The sequence below is a fragment of the Pongo abelii genome, chromosome 10 (genome assembly GCF_028885655.2).
Source record: "Pongo abelii isolate AG06213 chromosome 10, NHGRI_mPonAbe1-v2.0_pri, whole genome shotgun sequence".
Classification (NCBI taxonomy): Eukaryota; Metazoa; Chordata; class Mammalia; order Primates; family Hominidae; genus Pongo; species Pongo abelii.
The window spans coordinates 28180885-28204825 of NC_071995.2; the positions used below are offsets into that span (position 1 = coordinate 28180885).

The 23941-nt window shown below is 40.8% G+C and overlaps 1 protein-coding gene across 3 annotated transcripts in view; it reads right to left on the minus strand.

The window, feature by feature from the left end:
• Positions 1 to 21649: 21649 nt before the first annotated feature.
• The window catches only part of INTS13 (integrator complex subunit 13), a 33170-nt gene continuing 30878 nt past the window's right edge, over positions 21650 to 23941 (minus strand). For all 3 annotated transcript variants that reach the window (XM_024256715.3, XM_024256716.3, XM_054527012.2), the window contains 2 exons: positions 22771 to 22906; positions 21650 to 22005 (listed from right to left, as the gene is read on the minus strand). In XM_024256715.3, the coding sequence (XP_024112483.1) occupies positions 21966 to 22005; positions 22771 to 22906 (176 nt within the window). In that variant the 3' untranslated portion in view covers positions 21650 to 21965. The remainder of the gene's footprint in view (positions 22006 to 22770; positions 22907 to 23941) is intronic.

A 23941-nucleotide genomic window follows, 5' to 3' on the forward strand; every position in this document is an offset into this window, starting at 1 on the left:
AGCCTAAGGCCCCCACAAAAGGGAAGAATCTAAACTGGGGTCCCAAAAGGCTATGTCATCAGTGTAAGAATAAAAGATATAATAATTCCGCTGGGCGTGGTGGCACACACCTGTAATCCCAGCTACTCAGGAGGCTGAGGCAGGAGAATCGCTTGAACACAGGGGGCGGAGGTTGCAGTGAGCTGAGATCATGCCACTGTACTCCAGCCTGGGCAACAGAGTCAGAACCTGTTTCAAAAACAAAACAAAACAAACAAAACTTCTGTTGTTAATAAGCCAATTAGTCTATGGTAATTTGTTATAGCAGCCACAATGTACTAAAACAGTTTCCCTCTTGAAAGCCAAGCAAGCAAGGGTAGTTCCTTCTGTTAATTCTCCTGCAATTGCCACCAGGAAGAATGGTTCAATTGACTCATGTTTCTGACACCTATAACGAATACCAGTGATTCTCAACAGGGTGTGGAGAAGAAGGAAGGAACTCTATAGAGAGAAGGACACCCTCTATGGAGACATACCAGAATCACTGGAGAGATTCTTTGAAACTATACATGCTCTCCACACCTAAGTGCTGAGATTCTGGTAAAAAAATCTCCCTTTACTCATTAAGAATCAATGCATATGGAGCCACTGTTACAAAAGAGCATGTGTTGGCTGGGCGTGGTGGCTCACGCCTGTAATCCCAGCACTTTGGGAGGCTGAGGTGGGCAGATCACGAGGTCAGGAGATCGAGACCGTCCTGGCTAACACAGTGAAACCCGGTCTCTACTAAAAATCCAAAAAATTAGCCGGGTGTGGTGGCAGGCGCCTGTAGTCCCAGCTACTCGGGAGGCTGAGGCAGGAGAATAGCGTGAACCCGGGAGGCAAAGCTTGCAGTGAGCCGAGATCGTGCCACTGCACTCCAGCCTGGGCGACAGAGCGAGACTCAGTCTCAAAAAAAAAAAAAAACAAAAAACAAAAAAAACATGTGTTATGTCTCAGATATGTTGCTACTGGAAATAGTTGTGAATCACTGCTGTAAGAAGTGCTTTGGCGTTTTCTACTGAGGATTCATGGATGGATTTAAACTGGGTCTTGGAAAATGCACAGGGTTTGGGTAGACAGAGGGGCTGGACATTACTGCAGGTGGGATAATTGGTAGAAAGGCAGAAAAATAACATTGAGACATTCACTTTCCCCTGGAGCACAAGTTAACTTAGGGAGAGAAGTCTGGAAGATAAGAGTAGGGTTAAATTGTGGAATGTAAACTCCGTAAGAGCAGAGGCTTTGCCTGTCTTGTTCAATTCTTTGTGCTCAGCACCTACAACTGTGTCTTGCCCATGATAGGCCCTTATGTGTGTTGAATGAATAAAGTTTGACCGTAAAGTTAAAAATGTAGGTCATTATCTTCCAGCATGAAGACCACGGAGAATAAGTGATGACAGTAGGAGAGACGGGCGGCAGGGCGGAGTAGAGGGAGAGTTCAAGCAAGAGATTAGGATGAAGCAATAGATTGGGAAAGCCAAGGTACAGAGAGAAGGCCAAAGCCAAGCACCAACCTGCTGGGAATGTTTCGAGAGAGGATGGGATGGAAGAAAATCCAGCAAAGATAAGGAAGTGTTGTTTGGGAATACATACAGCAAACGTAAAATATCACCCTATAATTTACAAACTCTCCCATATATGCAGCATTAGGTAAGACAGGCGTTGTTTCTCCCATTTTGCACGCTTCAGAGATATGATGGTGGTGATGACGACGATGATATAAAGGTAAGACAAACATCAAGCTGGTCACAGAAACTAGGAATCAAGAAATGGTAAGAATGAGGGTTAATCTGTTTGGGTCCAATCAGGAGACAGGAACCACTCAGTAACTTGAACAGAAGAAGTTGAATATAAATTGCTAAACTAAGATAGGGGAGTAACTAAAAAAGATGGAAAGAGAACTGGTGGCTGGGCATAGTGGCTCACACCTATAATCCCAGCATTTTGGGAGGCCGAGGTGGGAGAATCACTTGAGCCCAGGAGTTGGAGACCAGTCTGGGCAACATGGCAAGACTCTGTCTCTACAAAAATTAAAAAATTAGCCAAGTGTGGTGGCTGTGGTCCCAGTTACTCAGGAGGCTGAGGTGGGAGGATCTCTTGGGCCTGGGATCTCCTGGGCCAGCTATTCAGGAGGCTGAGGTGGGAGGATCTCTTGGGCCTTGGAGGTGGAGGCTCCAGTGAGTCATGATCATGGTCACTGCATTCAAACCTGGTGACAGAGTGAGACCCAGTGAAAGACAAGAAAGAAAGAACGAAAGAAAGAAAAGAAAGAAAGAAGGAAGGAAGGAAGGAAAAAGAGAAAAAGGGAAAGGGAGAAAGAAAGAGAGAGAGAAAGAAAGAAAGAGAGAGAGAGAGAGAGAAAGAAAGAAAGGAAAGAAACTGGAAAGCGTGTCTTAGGGGTAATAGAGAGTACCCAAAGAGGCCGTGCGCAGTGGCTCACGCCTGTAATCCCAGCACTTTGGGAGGCCGAGCCGGGCGGATCACGAGGTCAGGACATCAAGACTATCCTGGCTAACATGGTGAAACCCCGTCTCTGCCAAAAATACAAAAAATTAGCCGGGCATGGTGGCGGGCGCCTGTAGTCCCAGCTACTCGGGAGGCTGAGGCAGGAGAATGGCGTAAACCTGGGAAGCGGAGCTTGCAGTGAGCCGAGATCACGCCACTGCACTCTAGCCTGGGCGACAGAGCAAGACTCCGTCTCAAAAAAAAAAAAAAGAAAAAGAAAAAGAGAGAGAGTACGCAAGGAAAGGAAAACCTGGAGGTAAGTCCACCCACACGGGTGAGGTTTAGACTTCATTAGAAAAAGTATGGATGCAGCCCACTTTATGCAGAGAAGTCAGCTGGGCTGCCTGGGCCAGAGCTGGTCCACAGCCACCAGGCAGCAGGAAACAGCCCTCCAGGGCACGGATGAGCCAAGGTCAGTGGGCAGGTGCACAGACAGAGTTGGGGTGCCACTGCCAGCATGAGGTCTGGAACATGCCAGTGTCCTTGTCAGGAGCGTCATGATGAAGTGGTTCACTAGGCCTGGGCTGGGCTGCATACAAATCACCAAGGGAGCAGAGTGGCTGCAGCGGAGTGCCACTGGATATACCGGTTCACACACAACGTGGGCTGAAACCAAGAGCGCCTCTTTCCTCCCGCAGTGTCTCTTTATCGCCCTCTGCTGGCAAGTCTGAAAATTGTGCTCACTACGAGGGACAAATGCTTTTAGTCCATTGATAGAGGATACAGGAGCCAAGAGGAAATAAATTGACAATTGAAACAAGTGGTTATTCGACATTTTCAAGGGTACCTGTGTATCGCTGAGCTTTTTCAGAGCAAGTAACAGAAACCAGCGAAGCTGGACTTGGTGGACTGAGAGAGGGCTAGGATAGAGTGGACAGAGGAAATAGAGATGGGTACTGACAGTAGTGATAGTCATCATTGTAGTAATAGTAGTAGAGATGGTGTAGGTTAACATGGCAACATCAGAGCAACCAGAGAGAAAGTGAGAGATTTTATGCCTCAGCGTCTCCATATAAAATCACAGAAAACAGTAAAAGACTCCGGTGAGCTGAGCCCAGGTCTCCTACTCAAATGAGTCTTTTCCCCTAGCAAGAGATGCTGAGTATTATGATTGAGCGGGCCTGAATCATTTGCTTACTCCTTTGACCAAAGAGATGGGTGACTGATTGGCAACTATCAGCTCATCATGAGGTAGGAGAGGGAAATTTTCCCAAAGGAAGGCTGTTACTACTAAAAAGGGAACATAGATGAAAAGGTTCTAGGCCGGGTGTGGTGGCTCACACCTGGAATCCCAGCACTTTGGGAGGCCAAGGCGGGTGGATCACCTGAGGTCAGGAGGTCCAGACCAGCCTGACCAATATGGTGAAACCCCATCTCTACTAAAATTACAAAAATTAGCTGGGCGTTGTGGCGCGTGCCTGTAGTCCCAGCTACTCCGGAGGCTGAGGCAGGAGAATCGCTTGAACCCGGGAGGTGGAGACTGCAGTGAGCTGAGATCGCGCCACTTACCGCACTCCAGCCTGGAGACAGAGCGAGACTCCGAAAAAAAAAAAAGGAAATATAAAGAGCAAAGCAGAGGGAGAGATAAAGAAAGTTCAAAGGAAGGGAAGTATATGGGATATGGGGAAGGAAAGGACAAAAGGAATAATTAAGGGAAAGACAGAGGAGGAATGTGAGGAAGGATAGGGAAGGCCAGAGGGAGGGGAAGAGAAGGGAAAGAAAGGAACAGTAAAGGCCCAGGGTAGTGAAAGGCTCATCAGTGTGCCAGCTCACTCACAAAGTGTCTTACCTCAATTAAGATTCAGAATATCCCTGCAAGTCAAGTGCTATTCCTCTTTTTTATTTGAAGAAACCGAGACTCAGATCAGTTAAATACCTCAAAATAATGTAGCCAGTCTAACTGACAAATTGGAGTTTAAACTTTTAAACTCCAAAACCCACAGCTTTTCCATTGAAATCCCCTACTTTCTCACCTGAAGTTAGAATACCTGGATTTAGATCAGGTGCTTACTCTACGTCTTTGGGTACTTAGCTACTTTGAACCTTAGCTTCTTCAACTATAAACTAAGAACAATAGTTGCCCTCTCTTCCCTCCTAGTTGTTGGATGTAGCAATGAGATGATGTATGTGAGAATACCATATAAACTCTGAAGGAATACATAAAAATAAGGGATTGCTAATCAAGGAGTAATCCATGCTGTGTTTTTGTTTTAAATCTTCAGCATTAGGGCCAAAGGAGGTTCAAGGGAATTTTCTGTCATTATAGCTGAAATTACTCTTAAAGCAGCCGCTGAAGCTGCTCTTGGTGTCCAAGAGCATCTCTTTTTGGTATACACACTGGCCGACTATTTCCACTTAGATCCTTCTTCAGTGACGATGAGTCCATTCAGAAGCAAGATAAACAAGCATCTGTGGAATCTTCCAGTGATGGCTGAAGATCCTAGGCATGTCATCATTTTACAAGGTGACCTTGTACAATTCCACTGGCCTATGGGATATAAGGTTTCCACAGTACTGCCAGAGCTAATGCAAGTGTTTCAACAGCAAGCTTCCTCTAAGTATCTTGCCCAAGTTTTAGGATATACAATTGAAGGTTGGAGATTACTTCAAAAATCTCAAACAAGAAGACCCAGGCAGTTAAGCTCAATCCCCACTTCAACAATGGGGCCAACTGAACTCACTACAAGCTAAGCAAACCTTTCTCTGTTTTGTTACCCACCTCAGTGACTCACTGCATGCCCAAAGATGAGGCATCGCCAGCTCCCAGCTTATGTGCTGCCTTGAGACAGATCACTCCTATCCCTGATCCCGACTTTATTCCAAATACTGCAAGTAGTTTATTCCAAAAGTGCACAAAAACTGAAAGGCCACAGCATACAGCAGTGTCGCAGAATTCACTACAGGAAGTGTCCTTGACTACAAACCTTGAATATTCAGCTGCTTTTCCTGAAGTCACTCATTCAATGGTACTAACAGCTACTGCATTCACAGATTTTGACTTCCTTCAGGGTAGAACTTCTACAGTGTCAATGTCAGTAGAAAAACTAGACTCTCCAGAGTGGGAACTAAAAGGACACACCCTAATCCACGGGACAGAAATACAAAAGCACACTATTTTACCCGAACTTGTCTCAGAATCAATTAGTCAAGCCCGGTATTCACAAGCTCTCCTTTCATTATCCAAGTACTCTCATTTTCTTAAGCCCTCAGTAATGCAGGATATAGCCACGCCTTCAGAAGTACTGTCTTCAATGACAACATTTCTCAGCAAATGAAGTGGCTCTGTTCCAGTCCACCGGGAAAAATCTGTACATTCACCTGACAGTCTCTTGACACCTGCAGCATCAGCAAGAGAGACACTGGCAGCCTCCCATTTTCCCCTTGAGTTCATTCAAGTACTCCTGTCAAATCAGCTAAGTCAACAGCACCTTCATGAGCATAATCACACATCTGACACTCCTGAAGTTTCTCAACAGATTCATTCATTCATTATTCCTACAGAAATAATTTCAGCTCCTGGCATGAGCATAAATACAAAATTTGTATGGAATAGTACATCTGACTCAAGTCTTTTGCCCATGGAAACTGATTGTTTCACCAGCAACCTCGCAGATGAAGGCTCATTGTGTGACAGTGATGTGATTATGAAAACTCAATCGTATTCTAAGGAGACCCCATCATTTACTCAATTACATGATTTATCTGAACTGTCCCTTTCTGAGGTGTCTAAATTTTCAAATGCATTTGAGTTACCTGAAAATATGGGCTCAAAAACTATGATGCATATTCTTAGTGACTGGTTCTCAGGCACACAACATTTAGCTTTCAGTGGATTCTCAAAAACTAGCCAGATTTTGCCAGGCAATACCGTACTTAACCTGGATTCTACTGACATGGTTATAAGTTACCCACATACCTCCAAAAACGTATTAACAACAAGATACGGGACTATCTCTGACTTTAACAAGGTACAAGGTAAGATTGTGGGAGTTGCTGAGTTTTCTCTTTGCCATATTTTTCAGAGAATATTTATACTAACAAGCAGCAACCAACTAAATAATTAAAACAGAGTTACCTAGTGGTAACCGTGTGATGAAATTACATGTGCTTGATTTTCTTCTCTATATTTGTCTATATTTTCCAACTTTTTCAAGGAATAGAGTTGTTTTTAGGAAGAAAAAACTTTAAGAATATATCATGTAAGAAAAGTCAACAACAGGCCGGGTGCGGTGTTTCATACCTGTAATCCCAGCATTCTGGGAGGCCAAGGCAGGAGGATCACCTGAGGTCAGGAGTTTGAGACTAGCCTGGCCAACATGGTGAAACCCCGTCTCTACTAAAAGTACAAAAAATTAGCCAGGCGTGGTGGCAGGTGCCTATAATCCCAGCTACTCCGGAGGATCAGGCAAGAGATTCACTTGAACCCGGGAGGCAGAGGTTGCAGTGAGCTGAGATCGTGCCATTGCACTCTAACCTGGGCAACAAGTGCGAAACTCCATCTCAAAAATAAAAAAAAAAAGAAAAGTCAATAACAAAATACAATACCCATCTTATGCCTTATACACATTATTTAATGTGTATTGTGTTTACAATAGATTGATCAAAGACTCACAAACCTGGAAGGAACTTCAAGCCATTATTCTGTCCAGTTATTATTATTCCTAAATCATTCATCTGTTGCAGTCTTTATTTTATTTTTGAGATGGAGTTTTGCTCTTGTTGCCCAGGCTGGAGTGCAATGGTGTGATCTTGGCTCGCTGCAACCTCTACCTCCCGGTTCAAGCAATTCTCCTACCTCAGCTTCCCAAGTAGCTGGAATTACAGGCATCCACCACCACGCCTGGCTAACTTTTTTTTGTATTATTAGTAGAGATGGGGTTTCACCATGTTGGCCAGGGTGGTCTCAAACTCCTGACCTCAGGTGATCCGTCTGCCTCGGCCTCCCAGAGTGCTGGGATTACGGCGTGAGCCACCGTGCCCGGCCCTGTTGCAGTCTTACAGACCACCAGAGTTAGAAAAATGTTTGCTAACAGATTCAAACTCTACAACTAAAGTTAAAACCATCCTCTTTCATTTAGTTTATCTATCTCATGATATACTGCAAACAGGCAGCATGATGATTAATAACTCAGTATCTATAGTGAAACGGGTTTGAAATCTAGCTGTATAATTTACTATATGTGTAATATTAGGTATTCACATTAGTATATTACTTCCATCATTTATAAACTGAGGATAATTATTCCAATATATTTGTTGTGAAGATAAAATGAAATATGTACTTAGCACAGTGCCTGGCACATGGTTCATTAAATGCAAGCTATCATCTCTGCTCATCTTCTCTTCTCTGAACTAGCTAACTCACATCAGAGTGATTGCTTTAGAATTTGTTTCAAATCGAAACATACTTGTATGGTAATTTCCATGGAAATTTTCATTGATCTTTAATTTGGGGGAGATTTCCTTGTTTAAATTAAATGTCAAAATTAAGGGCCAGGTGTGGTGGCACACACCTGAATCCTAGCACTTTGGCAGGCTGAGGCAGGAAGACTGCTTGAGCCCATGAAACTGCGACCAGCCTGGGCAACATAGTGAGAGACTGTCTCTACAAAAACAAACAAATAAAAATTTAAAAATTAAAAAAATTAGCCAGGTGTAGCGGCGCATGACTGTAGTCCCAACTACTCAGGAGGCTGAGGTGGGAGGATCACTTGAGCCTGGGAGGTTGAGGCTGCAGTGAGCCATGATTGTGCCACTGCACTCCAGCCTGGGCAACAAAGTGAGACCCTGTCTCAAAAAACAAAAACAAAACAAAACAATAACAACAAAAAAGAGGTTCCTTTGGAATAACTACAAAGTTTACAGAAATATTAGTTAGACAAGGTGCAACCAGTTTGTCTGTCACCAAATATGACCGGCTTCAAGTAACATAGATGCTGACAACATGTGCTCTGCATTCTGAATCTCAGAAACCTGAGACCATGTCACACCCAGGTAAGCAATTCTATCATCATGGAATGGTAAGGCTGATGGAACTTGATGCTGTTTGAAATTCAGTGGAAACAGATCTCCCTGGTAGTTAGGACTTACATTGTTAATCAATCCCATTAAATATGCAACAGTACTTAGATGTCACTTTCAAATAGTCTTTCTGTTTATCAAGTGACTGCACTACTCTATCTTCTTGATTCATTGAGTTTTTTCAGTAGCATGATACTCTTCTTTCCAACTTAATGCTCCCCACAATATCTAAAGCCACCTGCCTTTGTTATATTGCACCATAGCCCCATTTTTGTGATGTTATCTCATCTTCCTCAGAAAACACCAAAATGTATCTATGCAGAGCTTGAAATGTTTTGTAGTTTGAGATTTAAATGTTAATTGAAATTGGAGCACTAGTTTGTTGCTATTATTCTGTTCAATTATGTAACTTACATGTACCATTATCTAACTTATATGTACTGATCTTAAAACTTTTCCTGGGCCGAGTGCGGTGGCTCATGCCTGTAATCCCAGCACTTTGGAAGGCCGAGGTGGGTGGATCACGAGGTCAGGAGATCGAGACCATCCTGGCTAACACAGTGAAACCCCATCTCTACTAAAAATACAAAAAAAAAAAAAAAAAAAATTAGCTGGGCATGGTGGCGGGCACCTGTAGTCCCAACTACTCGGGAGGCTGAGGCAGGAGAATGGCGTGAACTCAGGAGGCAGAACTTGCAGTGACCGAGATCATGACACTGCACTCCAGCCTGGGCGACAGAGCAGGACTCCATCTCAAAGAAAAAAAAAAAACCAACAAACAAACAAATCAGCTTAAGAATTTAGGCTCTTTGCCAAAATATTGTTTTTCTGAAGTCCCCTAAACCAGATTTGATTAGTTGGTAATACTAATATCTTTGTGTGTGTGTGTGTGTGTATCTTTGTGTATATATATATCTTTGTATATATATATTTGTGTGTGTGTGTTTATATATATATAGAGAGAGAGACAGAGAGAGGGAGACAGAGAGATCAATAGAAGTGTTCCTACTTCCCTATGCAAAACTAAGGGAGGAAACAAGTTAACCATCAAGACAACCTTAAGCATTTAAATAAAGAGTAGTATTTGTTGAAATTTATTTCTTGTTTGCTTCTTCTAGGTCAACCCAACACATTTCCAACAGTTGTTAATTCAATCCAATTGATAACAGCAACTGTTGGGCACACATTTCATTTCCCGATCCCTCCTGATCATTTTATGACCAGGAAGACGGCAACTCAACTCACTTGACACTTGAAATAAAATCAGTAAATGAGTATCATTCGGGCCCAAAAAGCTGGCTGCAATTTAACATGACTCATCAAATATTGTATGGGTATCCCCTAGAACTGGATTTCCAATATTCCCCTCAGGAATTTATTCTCTGTGCAACTGATTCTGGGGGTCTGGTTGCTCAGATGCCTTTGACCATTGAACTGAAGCTACCCAGAAGTACTCCCTGCCACACTTACACTCTGTGCACAAAAAACAGTTTCTACTCATTCATTAAAAGGAGAGAGAGGATTGGTTTATTTTTTGCTAAACTCACTGACTAAACTCTAGTAACCTTGAAGAGATTGTATTAATTACCCTGAGACCAGGGTCTACTATCATATCCTGGTATAATAGGGCCTTATGTTTAGTCAACAGCAGTTCTCTGGAATGGTGTCCTAACAAAGAAATCCAGGAAATAATGTTTAAACTAAGGAGGCCTGATGGAAATGTCCATCCAAACTTTGTATATGCTATGCTGCCAGAATACAAAATTGGCACAGTTGAGAACATCACATATAGTGGAATCTGTCTTACTCTGGAGCTAGACAATGGGTTAATTGGAAACAGCATTCTAACCTCATCTAACACAGAAAATAGTCCCTGGATTAGAAATGTTCTTCTGGCCTTGCTGGCAAGTACGTGTCTACTAGTTGTGGTAGCAGCAGCAGCAAGTGTAGCTTACCATTTCTGTAAGAGTTGTCAGACTTTTCTTGTTCCTCAGTTCCTGGTGTTTCAAGAACCCTAACAAGTAACACTGACCAAGAAATGGATGTGCTAAGGCCCCGAAAGCCACTCATCCTGGAGTGGGAAGTTCCACCTTCCCCTCAGTTATGGAGAGGGTTACCACTGTCTTCTCAACATCAAGCTTACAGAGAAAATGTGATCCCTGGCATGGAAACAAGAGCAGATATTTTTCCTACCTCCAAAATATCAACCCCTATTTCATTATGAAATGCATCTCATTAGTCAGAGGAAGAGTAAATAATGTCATCAGAAATCTAAATGCATCAACTACTGTTCAAGAAATAGGACTAATCAATATGGAAATTAGGTAAAATCAACAATCGGATTGTCAAAAGATAAGTGATAATTTGTCCTCTGTGTTAATTGCATTAACATTCTCCCAGTGAATTCTAATCAGTTATTTCCCCTTGAAAGCCTGGATAGTCAATTATAAATTTGTCACCCAGGCCACCACTACCATAAACAATTCATGTAATGATTCATCCATTACGGTCAGCAATTCCACCACTGACAATCCCATCTCCAAATGTGAGAAGTGCTATAAACCACCAATTCAAGGCACTCATTCAACCCTCCACATAAAGGCATGATTAATTTAACAATCATAAATACACGAATAGGTTGATGTTGTACTATGTATGGGCAAAGAATTATGGAATCTTCACCTCTTCGTCGTATTTTACCTTTCACTTACAAACAAGCTCATGCCACTGTTCTAAAAATCCACACATTGGATGATATAAAAAGACTACCAAAAAATAACAAAACTTCTCTCAATTCTCTTCTACCAAGCTACAGGCAAGAGCATTTTTTGTTACCATATTTCTGAAACAGCTGACGACATTCACCATCCTCTACTTTTAACTTCATTCATGTAACATTTTAATTGCTGCGGTTGTTTCTGTTCCCCTCATTCCATGGAAACGGCTTTTTGGAAGTCATTACCAGCATCTTGGTTGGCATATCCAAACGCATTGTTTCAATTCTGCTTCTGAACATCTCTGCAGCTCCCGTGGCACTTTATGCCTACCTCTTTGACCTTTTTTCTCTTCTGTCCCTTTAAACTTGATCCTCAAGGCCTGTTCTTGAACTTGGTAAGTACATAAACTTAAGGTGATTGTCTATTTTAAAATAAGACAATACTTTCTTTTTAATCTTATAAGGAGTTTATTGTTTACTACCCCATTTCTTACTAAGAAATTATAGGGGCACTGAATATCGCCTTTTTTCCTTTGGGTCTTTTCACTTTCAACTGATTCAAAACAGCTGTGGAATTCATTTAAAATGTTACAAATAAGAAAATTTCTAACTAAACACTAAATTAAATTTGTACCTTTCTCTAGGGGGAACTTGTTTCAATACACACCAGCTGCTAAATTTAGTTTCTACTGAATATTCAGACAGGATATAAAGACAAAGATACACATTGTACCATAACAGATTGCCAATATTCAATATACTTTGCATATAAAAATGGTAATTTCATGATTCAATCTAAGATGTTCATTTTAATCACTGAAATAGAAATCTCAATGAAATCAAACTTCTTAAGAATAAATTCAGATCCTGGAATTTCCTAAATTAAGTCTAATGCTTCCCATCTTTATATGGAAATTTTTAGATTTGCTCACATTTAGCAGCACCTCTGTAACAAAATTACCATTTGGATGCTTTTGTTCTCCACATACGTGAAATTACACTAATGATTTTAATTGAAATGTGCCAGAAATAACAAAGCAAATAACTCACTGCTTCATAAAACAATCTGAGAGCAAATTGTTTTGCTCTCAGATAAGAGCACCTTAGTCCACTGTAAAGAATGCCAGTACTGAAGAATTCAAATAATTGATAGTCATCCAAAACCAAGCTGTGTACTGTTCAAGCTGATTCTTAATTCTTACCCAAAGCATTAATGTCAATGTACGTATTAATAATTCTGTGCAAGTTGTAATGATGGCTGCACATGTCCATATGGTGATTTTGAACAATATTCCAATACACTGGAACTTTCTGGAGTAAAATCTCACTGTATTTATGATTGTGTGTAATCGTTTGTGACACATACCATGTGATAATAAGAGTGCTGTAAAAATTTTGCCTTACATTATAAAAGTAACTTTTAGTCAGTAGAATGTTTTAATATAATTGAAAGTACATACATTCTCTGTTAGTGTAACTTTGATTCCCACAATCATTAAGTCTGGACTTAAGATTCCAGTATAGATGAGTGCTATGGTTTCCATGTTCTTATCAAAACTCATGTGGAAACTTCATGGCCACTGTAACAGTACGAAGAGGTGGGATCTTTAAGAGATGATTAGTCAATGAGAGCTCCCATTCACGGATACATTAATGCCATTATCACAGGACTGGGCTAATTGTTGCAGGGGTGGGTTCCTGATAAAAGAATGGAGTTTGGCCCAATTTCCTCTCTGTCTCTCACGCTCACCTGCCCATCTGCCATGTTATGACACAGCACAAGGGCCTTCACCAGGAGTGGCCCCTTGACATTGGACTTCCCAGCCTCTAGAACTGTTAGCTAAATAAAGTTATTTCGTTTATAATTTGCCCAGTCTGTGACATTGTTATAGCAGCAAAAAATGGAATAAAACCATGAGTGATAAATATTTTTTAATTTACATTTTGTCCACGTCTCTTGATTAGTTAAATCCTCAATATGAACCATCTCTGGATGGTGAAGTGGGTGCCCAAAGAACATCTAGTTAAGCCTGTAGAATTGTTAGCTGGAGAGGCCAGGTGTGGTGGCTCACGCCTGTAATCCCAGCACTTTGGGAGGCCGAGGTGGGTGGATCACGAGGTCAGGAGATCGGGACCATCCTGGCTAACACAGTGAAACCCTGTCTCTACTAAAAATACAAAAAATTAGCCGGGCATGGTGGTGAGTGCCTCTAGTCCCAGCTACTCGGGAGGCTGAGGCAAGAGAATGGCGTGAACCTGGGAGGTGGAGCTTGCAGTGAGCTAAGATTGCGCCACTGCAATCCAGCCTGGGCAACAAAGCAAGACTCCATCTCAAAAAAAAAAAAAAAAATTGTTAGCTGGAGAGCCTAACAATCAACAACATGGAGTAACATAGAAAGCTACTGGCACAGTTCAAAATCCAGCCATAGAAATCGTCTCCCAGTTGGTAGAGCAAAGTAACAGGAGTTCATAAATAGTATCTACAAATGGAGGCTGAAAAGTAGATATGACTGTCAACCAGTAGCATGGCCTTAGACCATGGAAAAGGAAGGAACATAAACTCAGAGTAAAACAAGATCCCAGTCTTTTAAGATGGGTTGTGAAGGAAAGAACTCTGGATCAAGAAATAAACCAGGGACCCCAAATGAAAGAAATGGACAGCACAAGATGAAAACTGGATAATAAGAATAAGATATAAAAGGTCAGAGCAAGACGGCAGAATAGGAACAGCTCCGGTCTGCAGCTCCCAGTGAGACCAACGCAGAAGGCGGGTGATTTCTGCATTTCCAACTGAGGTATCTGGTTCATCTAACTGGGACTGGTTAGACAGTGGGTGCAGCCCATGGAAGGCGAGCAGAAGCAAGTTGGGGCACTGCCTCACCTGGGAAGTGCCAGGGGTCGAGGAACTCCCTCCCCTAGCCAAGGGAAGCTGTGAGGGACCCTGCCGTGAGGGATGGCGCTATGTGGCCAAGATACTATGTTTTTCCCATGGTCTTCGCAATCCACAGACAAGGAGATTCCCTCAGATGCCTAAGCCACCAGGGCCCTGGGTTTCAAGCACAAAACTGGGTGGCCGTTTGGGCAGACATTGAGCTAGTTGCAGGAGGTTATTTTCATACCCCAGTGGCGCCTGGAATGCCAGCAAGACAGAACCGTTCACTTCCCTGGAAAAGGGGCTAAAGCCAGGGAGCCAAGTGGTTTAGCTCAGCAAATCCTATCCCTACGGAGCCCAGCAAGCTAAGATCCACTGGCTTGAAATTCTCGCTGCCAACACAGCATTCTGAAGTCGACCTGGGATGCTCAAGCTAGGTGGGGGGAGGGGCATCCGCCATTCCTGAGGCTTGACTGGGTGGTTTTCCCCTCACAATATAAACAAAGCTGCCTGGAAGTTCGAACTGGGCAGAGTCCACGGCAGCTCCGCAAAGCCATTGTAGCCAGACTGCTTCTCTAGATTCCTCCTCTCTGGGCAGGACATCTCTGAAAGAAAGGCAGCAGCCCCAGTCAGGGGCTTATAGATAAAACTCCCATCACCCTGGGACAGAGCACCTGGGAGAAGGGGCGGCTGTGGGTGCAGCTTCAGCAGACTTAAACGTTCCTGCATGCTGGTTCTGAAGAGAGCAGCGGATCTCCCAGCCCAGTGCTCGAGCTCTGCTAAGGGACAGACTGCCTCCTCAAGTTGGTCCCTGACCACCGTGACTCCTGACCAGGAGACACCTCCTACCAGGGGTCAACAGACACCTCATACAGGAGAGCTGCAACTGGCATCTGGTTGGTGGCCCTCTGGGACGAAGCTTCCAGAGGTAGGAGCAGGCAGCAATCTGCTGTTCTGCAGCCTCCACTGGTGATACCCAGGCAAACAGGGTCTGGAGTGGACCCCCAGCAAACTCCAGCAGACCTGCAGCAGAGAGGCCTGACTGTTAGAAGGAAAACTAACAAACAGAAAGCAATAGCACCAACATCAACGAAAAGGACGACCACACAAAAACTCCATCCGAAGGTCACCGACAGCAAAGACCACAAGATAAATCCACGAAGACGAGGAAAAATCAGCACAAAAAGGATGAAAATTTCAAAAAACAGAATGCCTCTTCTCCTCCAAAGTCACAACTCCTCGCCAGCAAGGAACAAAACTGGATGGAGAATGAGTTTGATGAACTGACAGAAGTAGGCTTCAGAAGGTGGGTAATAACAAACTCCTCCAAGCTAAAGGAGCATTTCTAACCCAATGCAAGAAAGCTAAGAACCCTGATAAAAGGTTAGAGGAATTGCCAACTAGAATAACCAGTTTAGAGAAGAACATAAATGACTTGATGGAGCTGAAAAATACAGCAAGAGAACTTTGTGAAGCAAACACGAGTATCAATAGCCAAAACGATCAAGCAGAAGAAAGGATATAAGAGACTGAAGATCAACTTAATGAAATAAAGTGTGAAGACAAGATTAGAGAAAAAAGAATGAAAAGGAACAATCAAAGCCTCCAAGAAATATGAGACCATGTGAAAAGACCAAACCTATGTTTGACTGGTGTACCTGAAAGTGATGGGGAGAATGGAACCAAGTTGGAAAACACACTTCAGGATATTACTCCGGAGAACTTCCCCAACCTAGCAAGACAGGCCAACATTCAAATTCAGGAAATACAAAGAACACCACAAAGATACTCGTTGAGAAGAGCAACCCCAAGACACATAATCATCAGATTCAGCAAGGTTGAAATGAATCATCAGATTCACCAAGGTTGAAATGAAGGAAAAAATGTTAAGGGCAGCCAGAGAGAAAGGTTGGGTTACCCATAAAGGGAAGCCCATCAGACTAACAGTGGATCTCTCTGCAGAAACCCTACAAGCCAGAAAACAGTGGGGGCCAATATTCAACATTTTTAAAGAAAAGAATTTTCAAGCCACAATTTCATATCCAGCCAAACTAAGTTTCATAAGTGAGGGAGAAATAAAATCCTCTACAGACAAGCAAAAGCTGAGGGATTCTGTCACCACCACGCCTGCCTTACAAGAGCTCCTGAAGGAAGCACTAAATATGGAAAGGAAAAACCGGTACCAGCCACTGCAAAAACAAACCAAATTGTAAAGACCATCAACACTATGAAGAAACTGCATCAACTAATGGGCAAAATAACCAGCTAGCATCATAATGACAAGATCAAATTCACAAATAACAATATTAACCTTAAAAGTAGACGGGCTAACTGTCCCAATTAAAAGGCACAGACTGGCAAATTGGATAAAGAGTCAGGACCCAACAGTGTGCTGTATTCAGGAGACCCATCTCACATGCAGAGACACACATAGGCTCAAAATAAAGGGATGGAGGAAGATTTACCAAGCAAATGGAAAGCAAAAAACAGCAGGGGTTGCAATCCTAGTCTCTAATAAAATAGACTTCAAACCAACAAGGATCAAAAAAGAAAAAGAAGGGCACTACACAATGGTGGTAAAGGGATCAATGCAACAAGAAGGGCTAACTATCCTAAATATATATGCACCTAATGCAAGAGCACTCAGATTTATAAAGCAAGTTCTTAGAGACCTGTAAAGAGACTTAGAATCCCACACAATAATAGTTGGAGACTTTAACATCCCACTGTCAATATTAGACAGATCAACAAGACAGAAAATTAACAAGGATATTCAGGACTTGAACTCAGCTCTGGACCAAGTGGACCTAATGGACATCTACAGAACTCTCCACCTCAAATCAACAGAATATACATTATTCTCAGCACCACATCACACTTATTCTAAAACTGACCACATAATTGGAAGTAAAACACTCCTCAGCAAAAGCAAAAGAATAGAAATCATAACAAACAAGTCTCTCAGACCACAGTGCAAGCAAATTAGAACTCAGGATTAAGAAACTCACTCAAAACCACACAGCTACATGGAAACTGAACAACTTGCTCCTGAATGACTACTGGGTACATAACAAAATTAAGGCAGAAATAAATAAGTTATTTGAAACCAATGAGAACGAAGACACAATGTACCAGAATCTCCGGGACACAGCTAAAGCAGTGTTTGGAAGGAAATTTAAAGCACTAAATGCCCACAAGAGAAAGCGGGAAAGATCTAAAATTGACACCCTAACATCACAATTAAAAGAACTACAGAAGCAAGAGCAAACAAATTCAAAAGCTAGCAGAAGACAAGAAGTAACTAAGATCAGAGCAGAACTGAAGGAGATAGAGACACGAAAAACCCTTCAAAAAAATCAATGAATCCAGGAGGTGGTTTCTGGAAAAGATTAACAAAATAGACCACTAGCCAGACTAATAAAGAAGAAAAGAGAGAAGAATCCAATAGACACAATAAAAAATGATAAAGAAGAACCACTGGTCCTACAGAAATACAAACTACCATCAGAGAATACTATAAACACCTCTATCCAAATAAACTAGAAAATCTAGAAAAACTGGAAAAATTCCTAGACACACACACCCTCCCAAGACTAAACCAGGAAGAAGTCGAATCCCTGAATAGACCAATAATAAGTTCTGAAATTAAGGCAGTAATGAATAGCCTACCAATCAAAAAACCCCAGGACCAGATGGATTGACAGCTGAATCCTACCAGAGGTACAGAGAGGAGCTGGTACCATTCCTTCTGAAACTATTCCAAACAACAGAAAAAGAGGGACTCCTCCCTAACTCATTTTATGAGGCCAGCATCATCCTGATTCCAAAACCCAGCAGAGACACAACAAAAAAAGAAAATTTCAGGCCAATATCCCTGATAAGCATCGATGTGAAAATCCTCAATAAAACACTGGCAAACCGAATCCAGCAGCACATTAAAAAGCTTATTCACCATAATCAAGTCGGCTTCATCCCTGGGATGCAAGGCTGGTTCAACATACGCATATCAATAAATGTAATCCATCACATAAACAGAACCAATGACAAAAACCACACGATTGTTTCAATAGATGCAGAGAAGGCCTTTGATAAAATTCAGCACCCCTTCATGCTAAAAACACTCAATAAAGTAGGTATTGATGGAACCTATCTCAAAGTAATAAGAGCTATTTATGACAAACCCACAGCCCATGTCATACTGAATGGACAAAAGCTGGAAGCATTCCCTTTGAAATCCGGCACAAGACAAGGATGCCCTCTCTCACCACTCCTATTCAACAAAGTATTAGAAGTTCTGGCAGGGCAATCAGGAAAGAGAAAGAAATAAAGCGTATTCAAATAGGAAGAGAGAAAGTCAAATTATCTCTGTTTGCAGATGACATGATTGTATATTTAAAAAACCACATCGTCTCAGCCCCAAAACTCCTTCAGCTGATAGGCAACTTCAGCAAACTCTCAGGATACAAAATAAATGTTGCGAAAATCACAAACATTCCTATACACCAATAACAGACAAACAGAAAGCCAAATCATGAGCAAACTCCCATTCACAATTGCTACAAAGAGAATAAATTACCTAGGAATACAACTTACAAGGGACATGAAGGACCTCTTCAAGAAGAACTACAAACTACTGCTCAAGGAAATAAGAGAGGACACAAACAAATGGAAAAACATTACATGCTCATGGATAGGAAGAATCAATATTGTGAAAATGGCCATACTGCCCAAAGTAATTTATAGATTCAATGCTATTCCCATCAAGCTACTATTGATTTTCTTCACAGAATTAGAAAAAAAACTACTTTAAATTTCATATGGAACCAAAAAAGAGCCCGTATAGCCAAGACAATCCTAAGTAAAAAGAACAAAGCTGGAGGCATCATGCTATGTGACTTCAAACTATATTACAAGGCTACAGTAACCAAAACAGCATGGTACTGGCACCAAAACAGATATACAGACCAACGAAATAGAACAGAGGCCTCCAAAATAACACCACACATCTACAACCATCTGATCATTGACAAACCTGACACAAACAAACAATGAAGAAAGGATTCCCTATTTAATAAATGATGTTGGGAAAACTGGCAAGCCATATGCAGAAAACTGAAACTGGACCCCTTCCTTACACCTTATACAAAAATGAACTCAAGATGGATTAAAGATTTAAATGTAAGAACTAAAACCATAAAAACCCAAGAGGAAAACCAAGGCAATACTATTCAGGACATAGGCATGGGCAAAGACTTCATGACTAAAACATCAAAAGCAATGGAAACAAAAGTCAAAATTGACAAATGGAATCTAATTAAACTAAAGAGCTCTGCACAGCAAAAGAAACTATCATCAGAGTGAACAGGCAACCTACAGAATGGGAGAAAGTTTTTGCAATCTATCCATCGAACAAAGGGCTAATATACAGAATCTACAAGGAACTTAAAACAAATTTACAAGAAAAAAACAACCCCATCAAAAAGTGGGCAAAGAATATGAATGAACACTTCACAAAAGAAGACATTTATGTGGCCAACAACCATATGAAAAAAAGCTCATCATCACTGGTCATTAGAGAAATGCAAATCAAAACCACAATGAGATACCATCTCACGCCAGTTAGAATGGCAATCATTAAAAAGTCAGGAAACAACAGATGTTGGAGAGGATGTGAAGAAATAGGAACGCTTTTACACTGTTGGTGGGAGTGTAAATTAGTTCAACCATTGTAGAAGACAGTGTGGCAATTCCTCAAGGATCTAGAACCAGAAATACCATTTGACTCAGCAATCCCATTACTGGGTATATACCCAAAGGATTACAAATCATTCTACCATAAAGACACATGCACACGTATGTTCGTTGCAGCACTGTTCACAATAGCAAAGACTTGGAACCAACCCAAATGCTCATCAATGTTAGACTGGATAAAGAAAATGTGGCATATATACACCATGGAATACTATGCAGCCACAAAAAAGGATGAGTTCATGTCCTTTGCAGGGACATGGATGAAGCTGGAAACCATCATTCTCAGTAAACTAACACAGGAACAGAAAACCAAATACTGCACATTCTCACTCATAAGTAGGAGTTGAACAATGAGAACATATGGGCACAGTGAGGGGAACATCACACACTGGGGCCTGTCGGCAGAGTAGGGTGACAAGGGGAGGGATAAGATAAGGAGAAATACCTAATGTAGATGATGAGTTGATGGGTGCAGCAAACCACCATGGCACACGTATAGCTATGTAACAAACCTGCACGTTCTGTAAGTGTATCCCAGAACTTAAAGTATAATTAAAAAATAAATAAAAGGTCAGAGCCCACTCAAAAGTAAATATGATCTATTAATTAGCTATTGGGTTATGGTTCCTTAAACCCCGAAAGTCTAACACGATAATTAGGCCTGGCCCTGCCTGTGTATGGTTTGTGTCAATGTATATCTAAACACAGTGGAATGGAGTAAAAGTAGCTCTATCTTAGGAAAGAGGGCTGAGAATGAGACAGGAGTTGATAAAGGAGAGCAATGTCAATTTCACCAGGCTGACCTGGAAGGCTGCTGAACCCCCGTGTAAAGACCAGTTGTTTTTTTTTTTTTCAATAGAAAATACTGAGGGCCGGGTGCAGTGGCTCACGCCTGTAATCCCAGCACTCTGGGAGGCCGAGGCAGGCAGATCATGAGGTCAGGAGATTGAGACTATCCTGGCTAACACAGTGAAACCCCGTCTCTACTAAAAATACAAAAAATTAGCCAGGCATGGTGGTGGGCGCCTCTGGTCCCAGCTACTTGGGAGGCTGAGGCAGGAGAATGGTGTGAACCCAGGAGGCAGAAGTTGCAGTGAGCCAAGATCGCGCCACTGCACTCCAGCCTGGGCGACAGAGCGAGACTCTGTCTTAAAAAATAAAAGAAAATACTGAGTCTGTATAAAGAGCTTCCTTTCTCTAATAAACACTCAAGGAAAAAAATGGCAAACTTACAATTAGCATTTAACATTGAAATAACCTACCTTTTGTAACATGTTACAAACTTCTAGATGAAGCAGCAGAGGAAAAAGGCCCAAGAAACATATAACATGTAACCATGATATTTCTGAGAAATGAGACTAAGATTCTATCCAGAGATAAAATCAACCTAGTAACTTTTCTTTCTTCTAAATCTGTGAAGTAATTTCCTTTATGCTTCTCATTCAATAAGAAAAGCAAATGGATGGAAAATATTTCGCAGAAAAATATAAAGAGTAAAACTACCCAATACTAGTAAATATAAAATTACACAACCTACCTGAAAACTCTACTTTTAAATGGGTAAAAACACATATGCAAAATAACTTAAAACAAAATAAAAACAATGTTCTGTTTTAGAAAAGCACAATATATGATGCAGCTTAATAGGCAAGATTTTATATTAAGTATTGCAAATCTTAAACTCTCATCAAATTTTTAAAAATTCCTATGGTTGTTTTCAGTCATTAAGTGACTAAAGTATTTTCTAAAGTAATTCTCCAATGTTTTGCATTTCAAATATTTTAATAGTTTTATTTCGCAAAGAGAAGCCTAAGAATTTTTTAAAAAACATTTCCAGAGAGAACACTTTATACCATAAAATAAACTTGTATAATTTGGGAGGACAAATCATCTCAAATGTATATTTTTGAATTATGTGCCAATTTTATAATTAGTACAAAAACGACAGCTGAAATATTTTAAAAATGTAAAAACCAGTCCAGGCAACATAACTATACAATCTTGCTGTAAAAGTACTTATATCGAATTCCGCACAAAATATTTTTCCAATATACTAAATTTAGTTCTTCAAGTCACTCTTCACTGCCGGCTGGCTTTTCCATTTTCTGTTGTTTCCATCCTGAAATAGGAAGAAAAAAATGAGTTGATAAAATAAATATTCATTAACTTTTTGTCTCCTTAATTATCTACCTTTCACATGAAAATTAAAATAATATGTTCACAGAACAGAACATCAGCATTTTAGGAAAGGACTAACATTAGGGTTCCTCTAGCTAGGCCAACTTCTTCATTTTACAGTGAAAATTGAGGCCTTGAGAGACTAAGTGACTTTCCCAAGGTTACATGTCAAAGGCCACTGTTTTTTGTTTGTTCGTTTGACTATACCACACTCTCCCTTTCCAAGCAAAACTAAGGAATCTCTATGATTTAGTCAAGAATTTATTTCCTTTTCCACTAAAGAAATGTATTTCCACCAACAAATTAAGAGGATTTCTTCTAAAAAAATCAAAATTATCAGATCTGAGATTTATTTTACTATAATCAATATTCTTAATATTGTATTCCTTAATAGGAAAACATTTTCCTCTGTTATTTTACAGAGACTGGCATTATATCCTAAGTGGTATGATTTTTCCCTCTATAATGTTTATTAAGCATTAAAAAGAAATGCTCTAAGGAGTAAATACTTTCAGGGTTACATTCAATATAACTAAGCCTTTTACAAGCAAGAATCAAAGAGGTTAATTTTTTCTCCTTATGGGGAACACATATTAGTTCATAATATTAGTAATAAAAAATTGCTGATTATTATAAATAAGCAATGTTTGTTAAGGTACTATACAGGCAATTGACAAAACCAATTTTGACAATAAATAACACAAACCCATTTTCCTCTTTAAGATGTTGATATAGTTCAGCTCTGTTATTAACAGAGTTCAAACGTCCAGCAAATTCCTGATGTTTTCTGGAATTGGCAGTATTGATTCTATTACTCCACAAGGATAATAAGGACACTGGCCCTGGTGTTATATTTAAAAGGAGAGAAAAAAAAAAAAGATAGAATAATTTATTACTTCCAAATTTCCAAATTTCCAAACTTACTTTTAATTCTGTTGTTCATTTTTACACAATTAAGGCAGTTAATTCCGTAGTTCATTTTACACAAGTAAGGCAATCATTTTCCTCTTACTCTAAAATTTATGTGTTTCAGGGTCCCCAAGAGCAACCACTAGTTCAGTGATTGATGGAAGGACTCAAATGACTAAATGTAAAGTTATACTCCTGGTTAAGAATGATTACAGCAATACAGTAAGGAGACACAGCCAGATCGGTAAGCAGAAGAAACACATGAGGTGGAGACTGGCAGAATCCATTTGCAGGCTTCTCATGCTCGCTCTCTCCAATGAGGTTTATGCAGAGTGCATACTACCTCCACAGGCAAACATGCAGCCACATGTGCGTAGTATTTCTGCCAGGAAAGCCTGTTTGAGTACAGTCCAGGGTTTTTACTGGGGGCTGATCAGGTAGGTATTCTCTGCCTAACCACAACGACCAAAGTTCCAGACTTTCAGAAGGGAAGCAGGTGTTCAGTTCATTATCTAGGCAACACTCAAAAGCCAAGTTCCCAGATGCCAGCCAACAGCCAAACCTGCAAGCAAGCTTTTCTAATTATAATAGTCTCAGGCCTACTATGTTAACTCTTTCCTGCACAATATGATAAGGCAAAAGAATTACAATAGCCAAAACAATTTCGAAAAAGAAGAAAAAAGTTAGAAGATTCTTACTTCCTCATTACAAGACTTAACTTGAAGTGACTGTGACAGTACTGGATTGGTGAAAGGACGGCCACATAAACCAATAGAATATAAAAGAGAATCCAGAAGCAGACTCCCACATACATAGTCAACTAATTTCTGATAAATGTACAATACTTCAATGAAGAAAGGATAGTCTTTTCAATAAATGCTGCTGGAACACTAGGACACTGTATGCAAAAGGATTAATATTGACCCATACTTTGTACCTTATAGAAAATAACTCAAAAATTGATCATG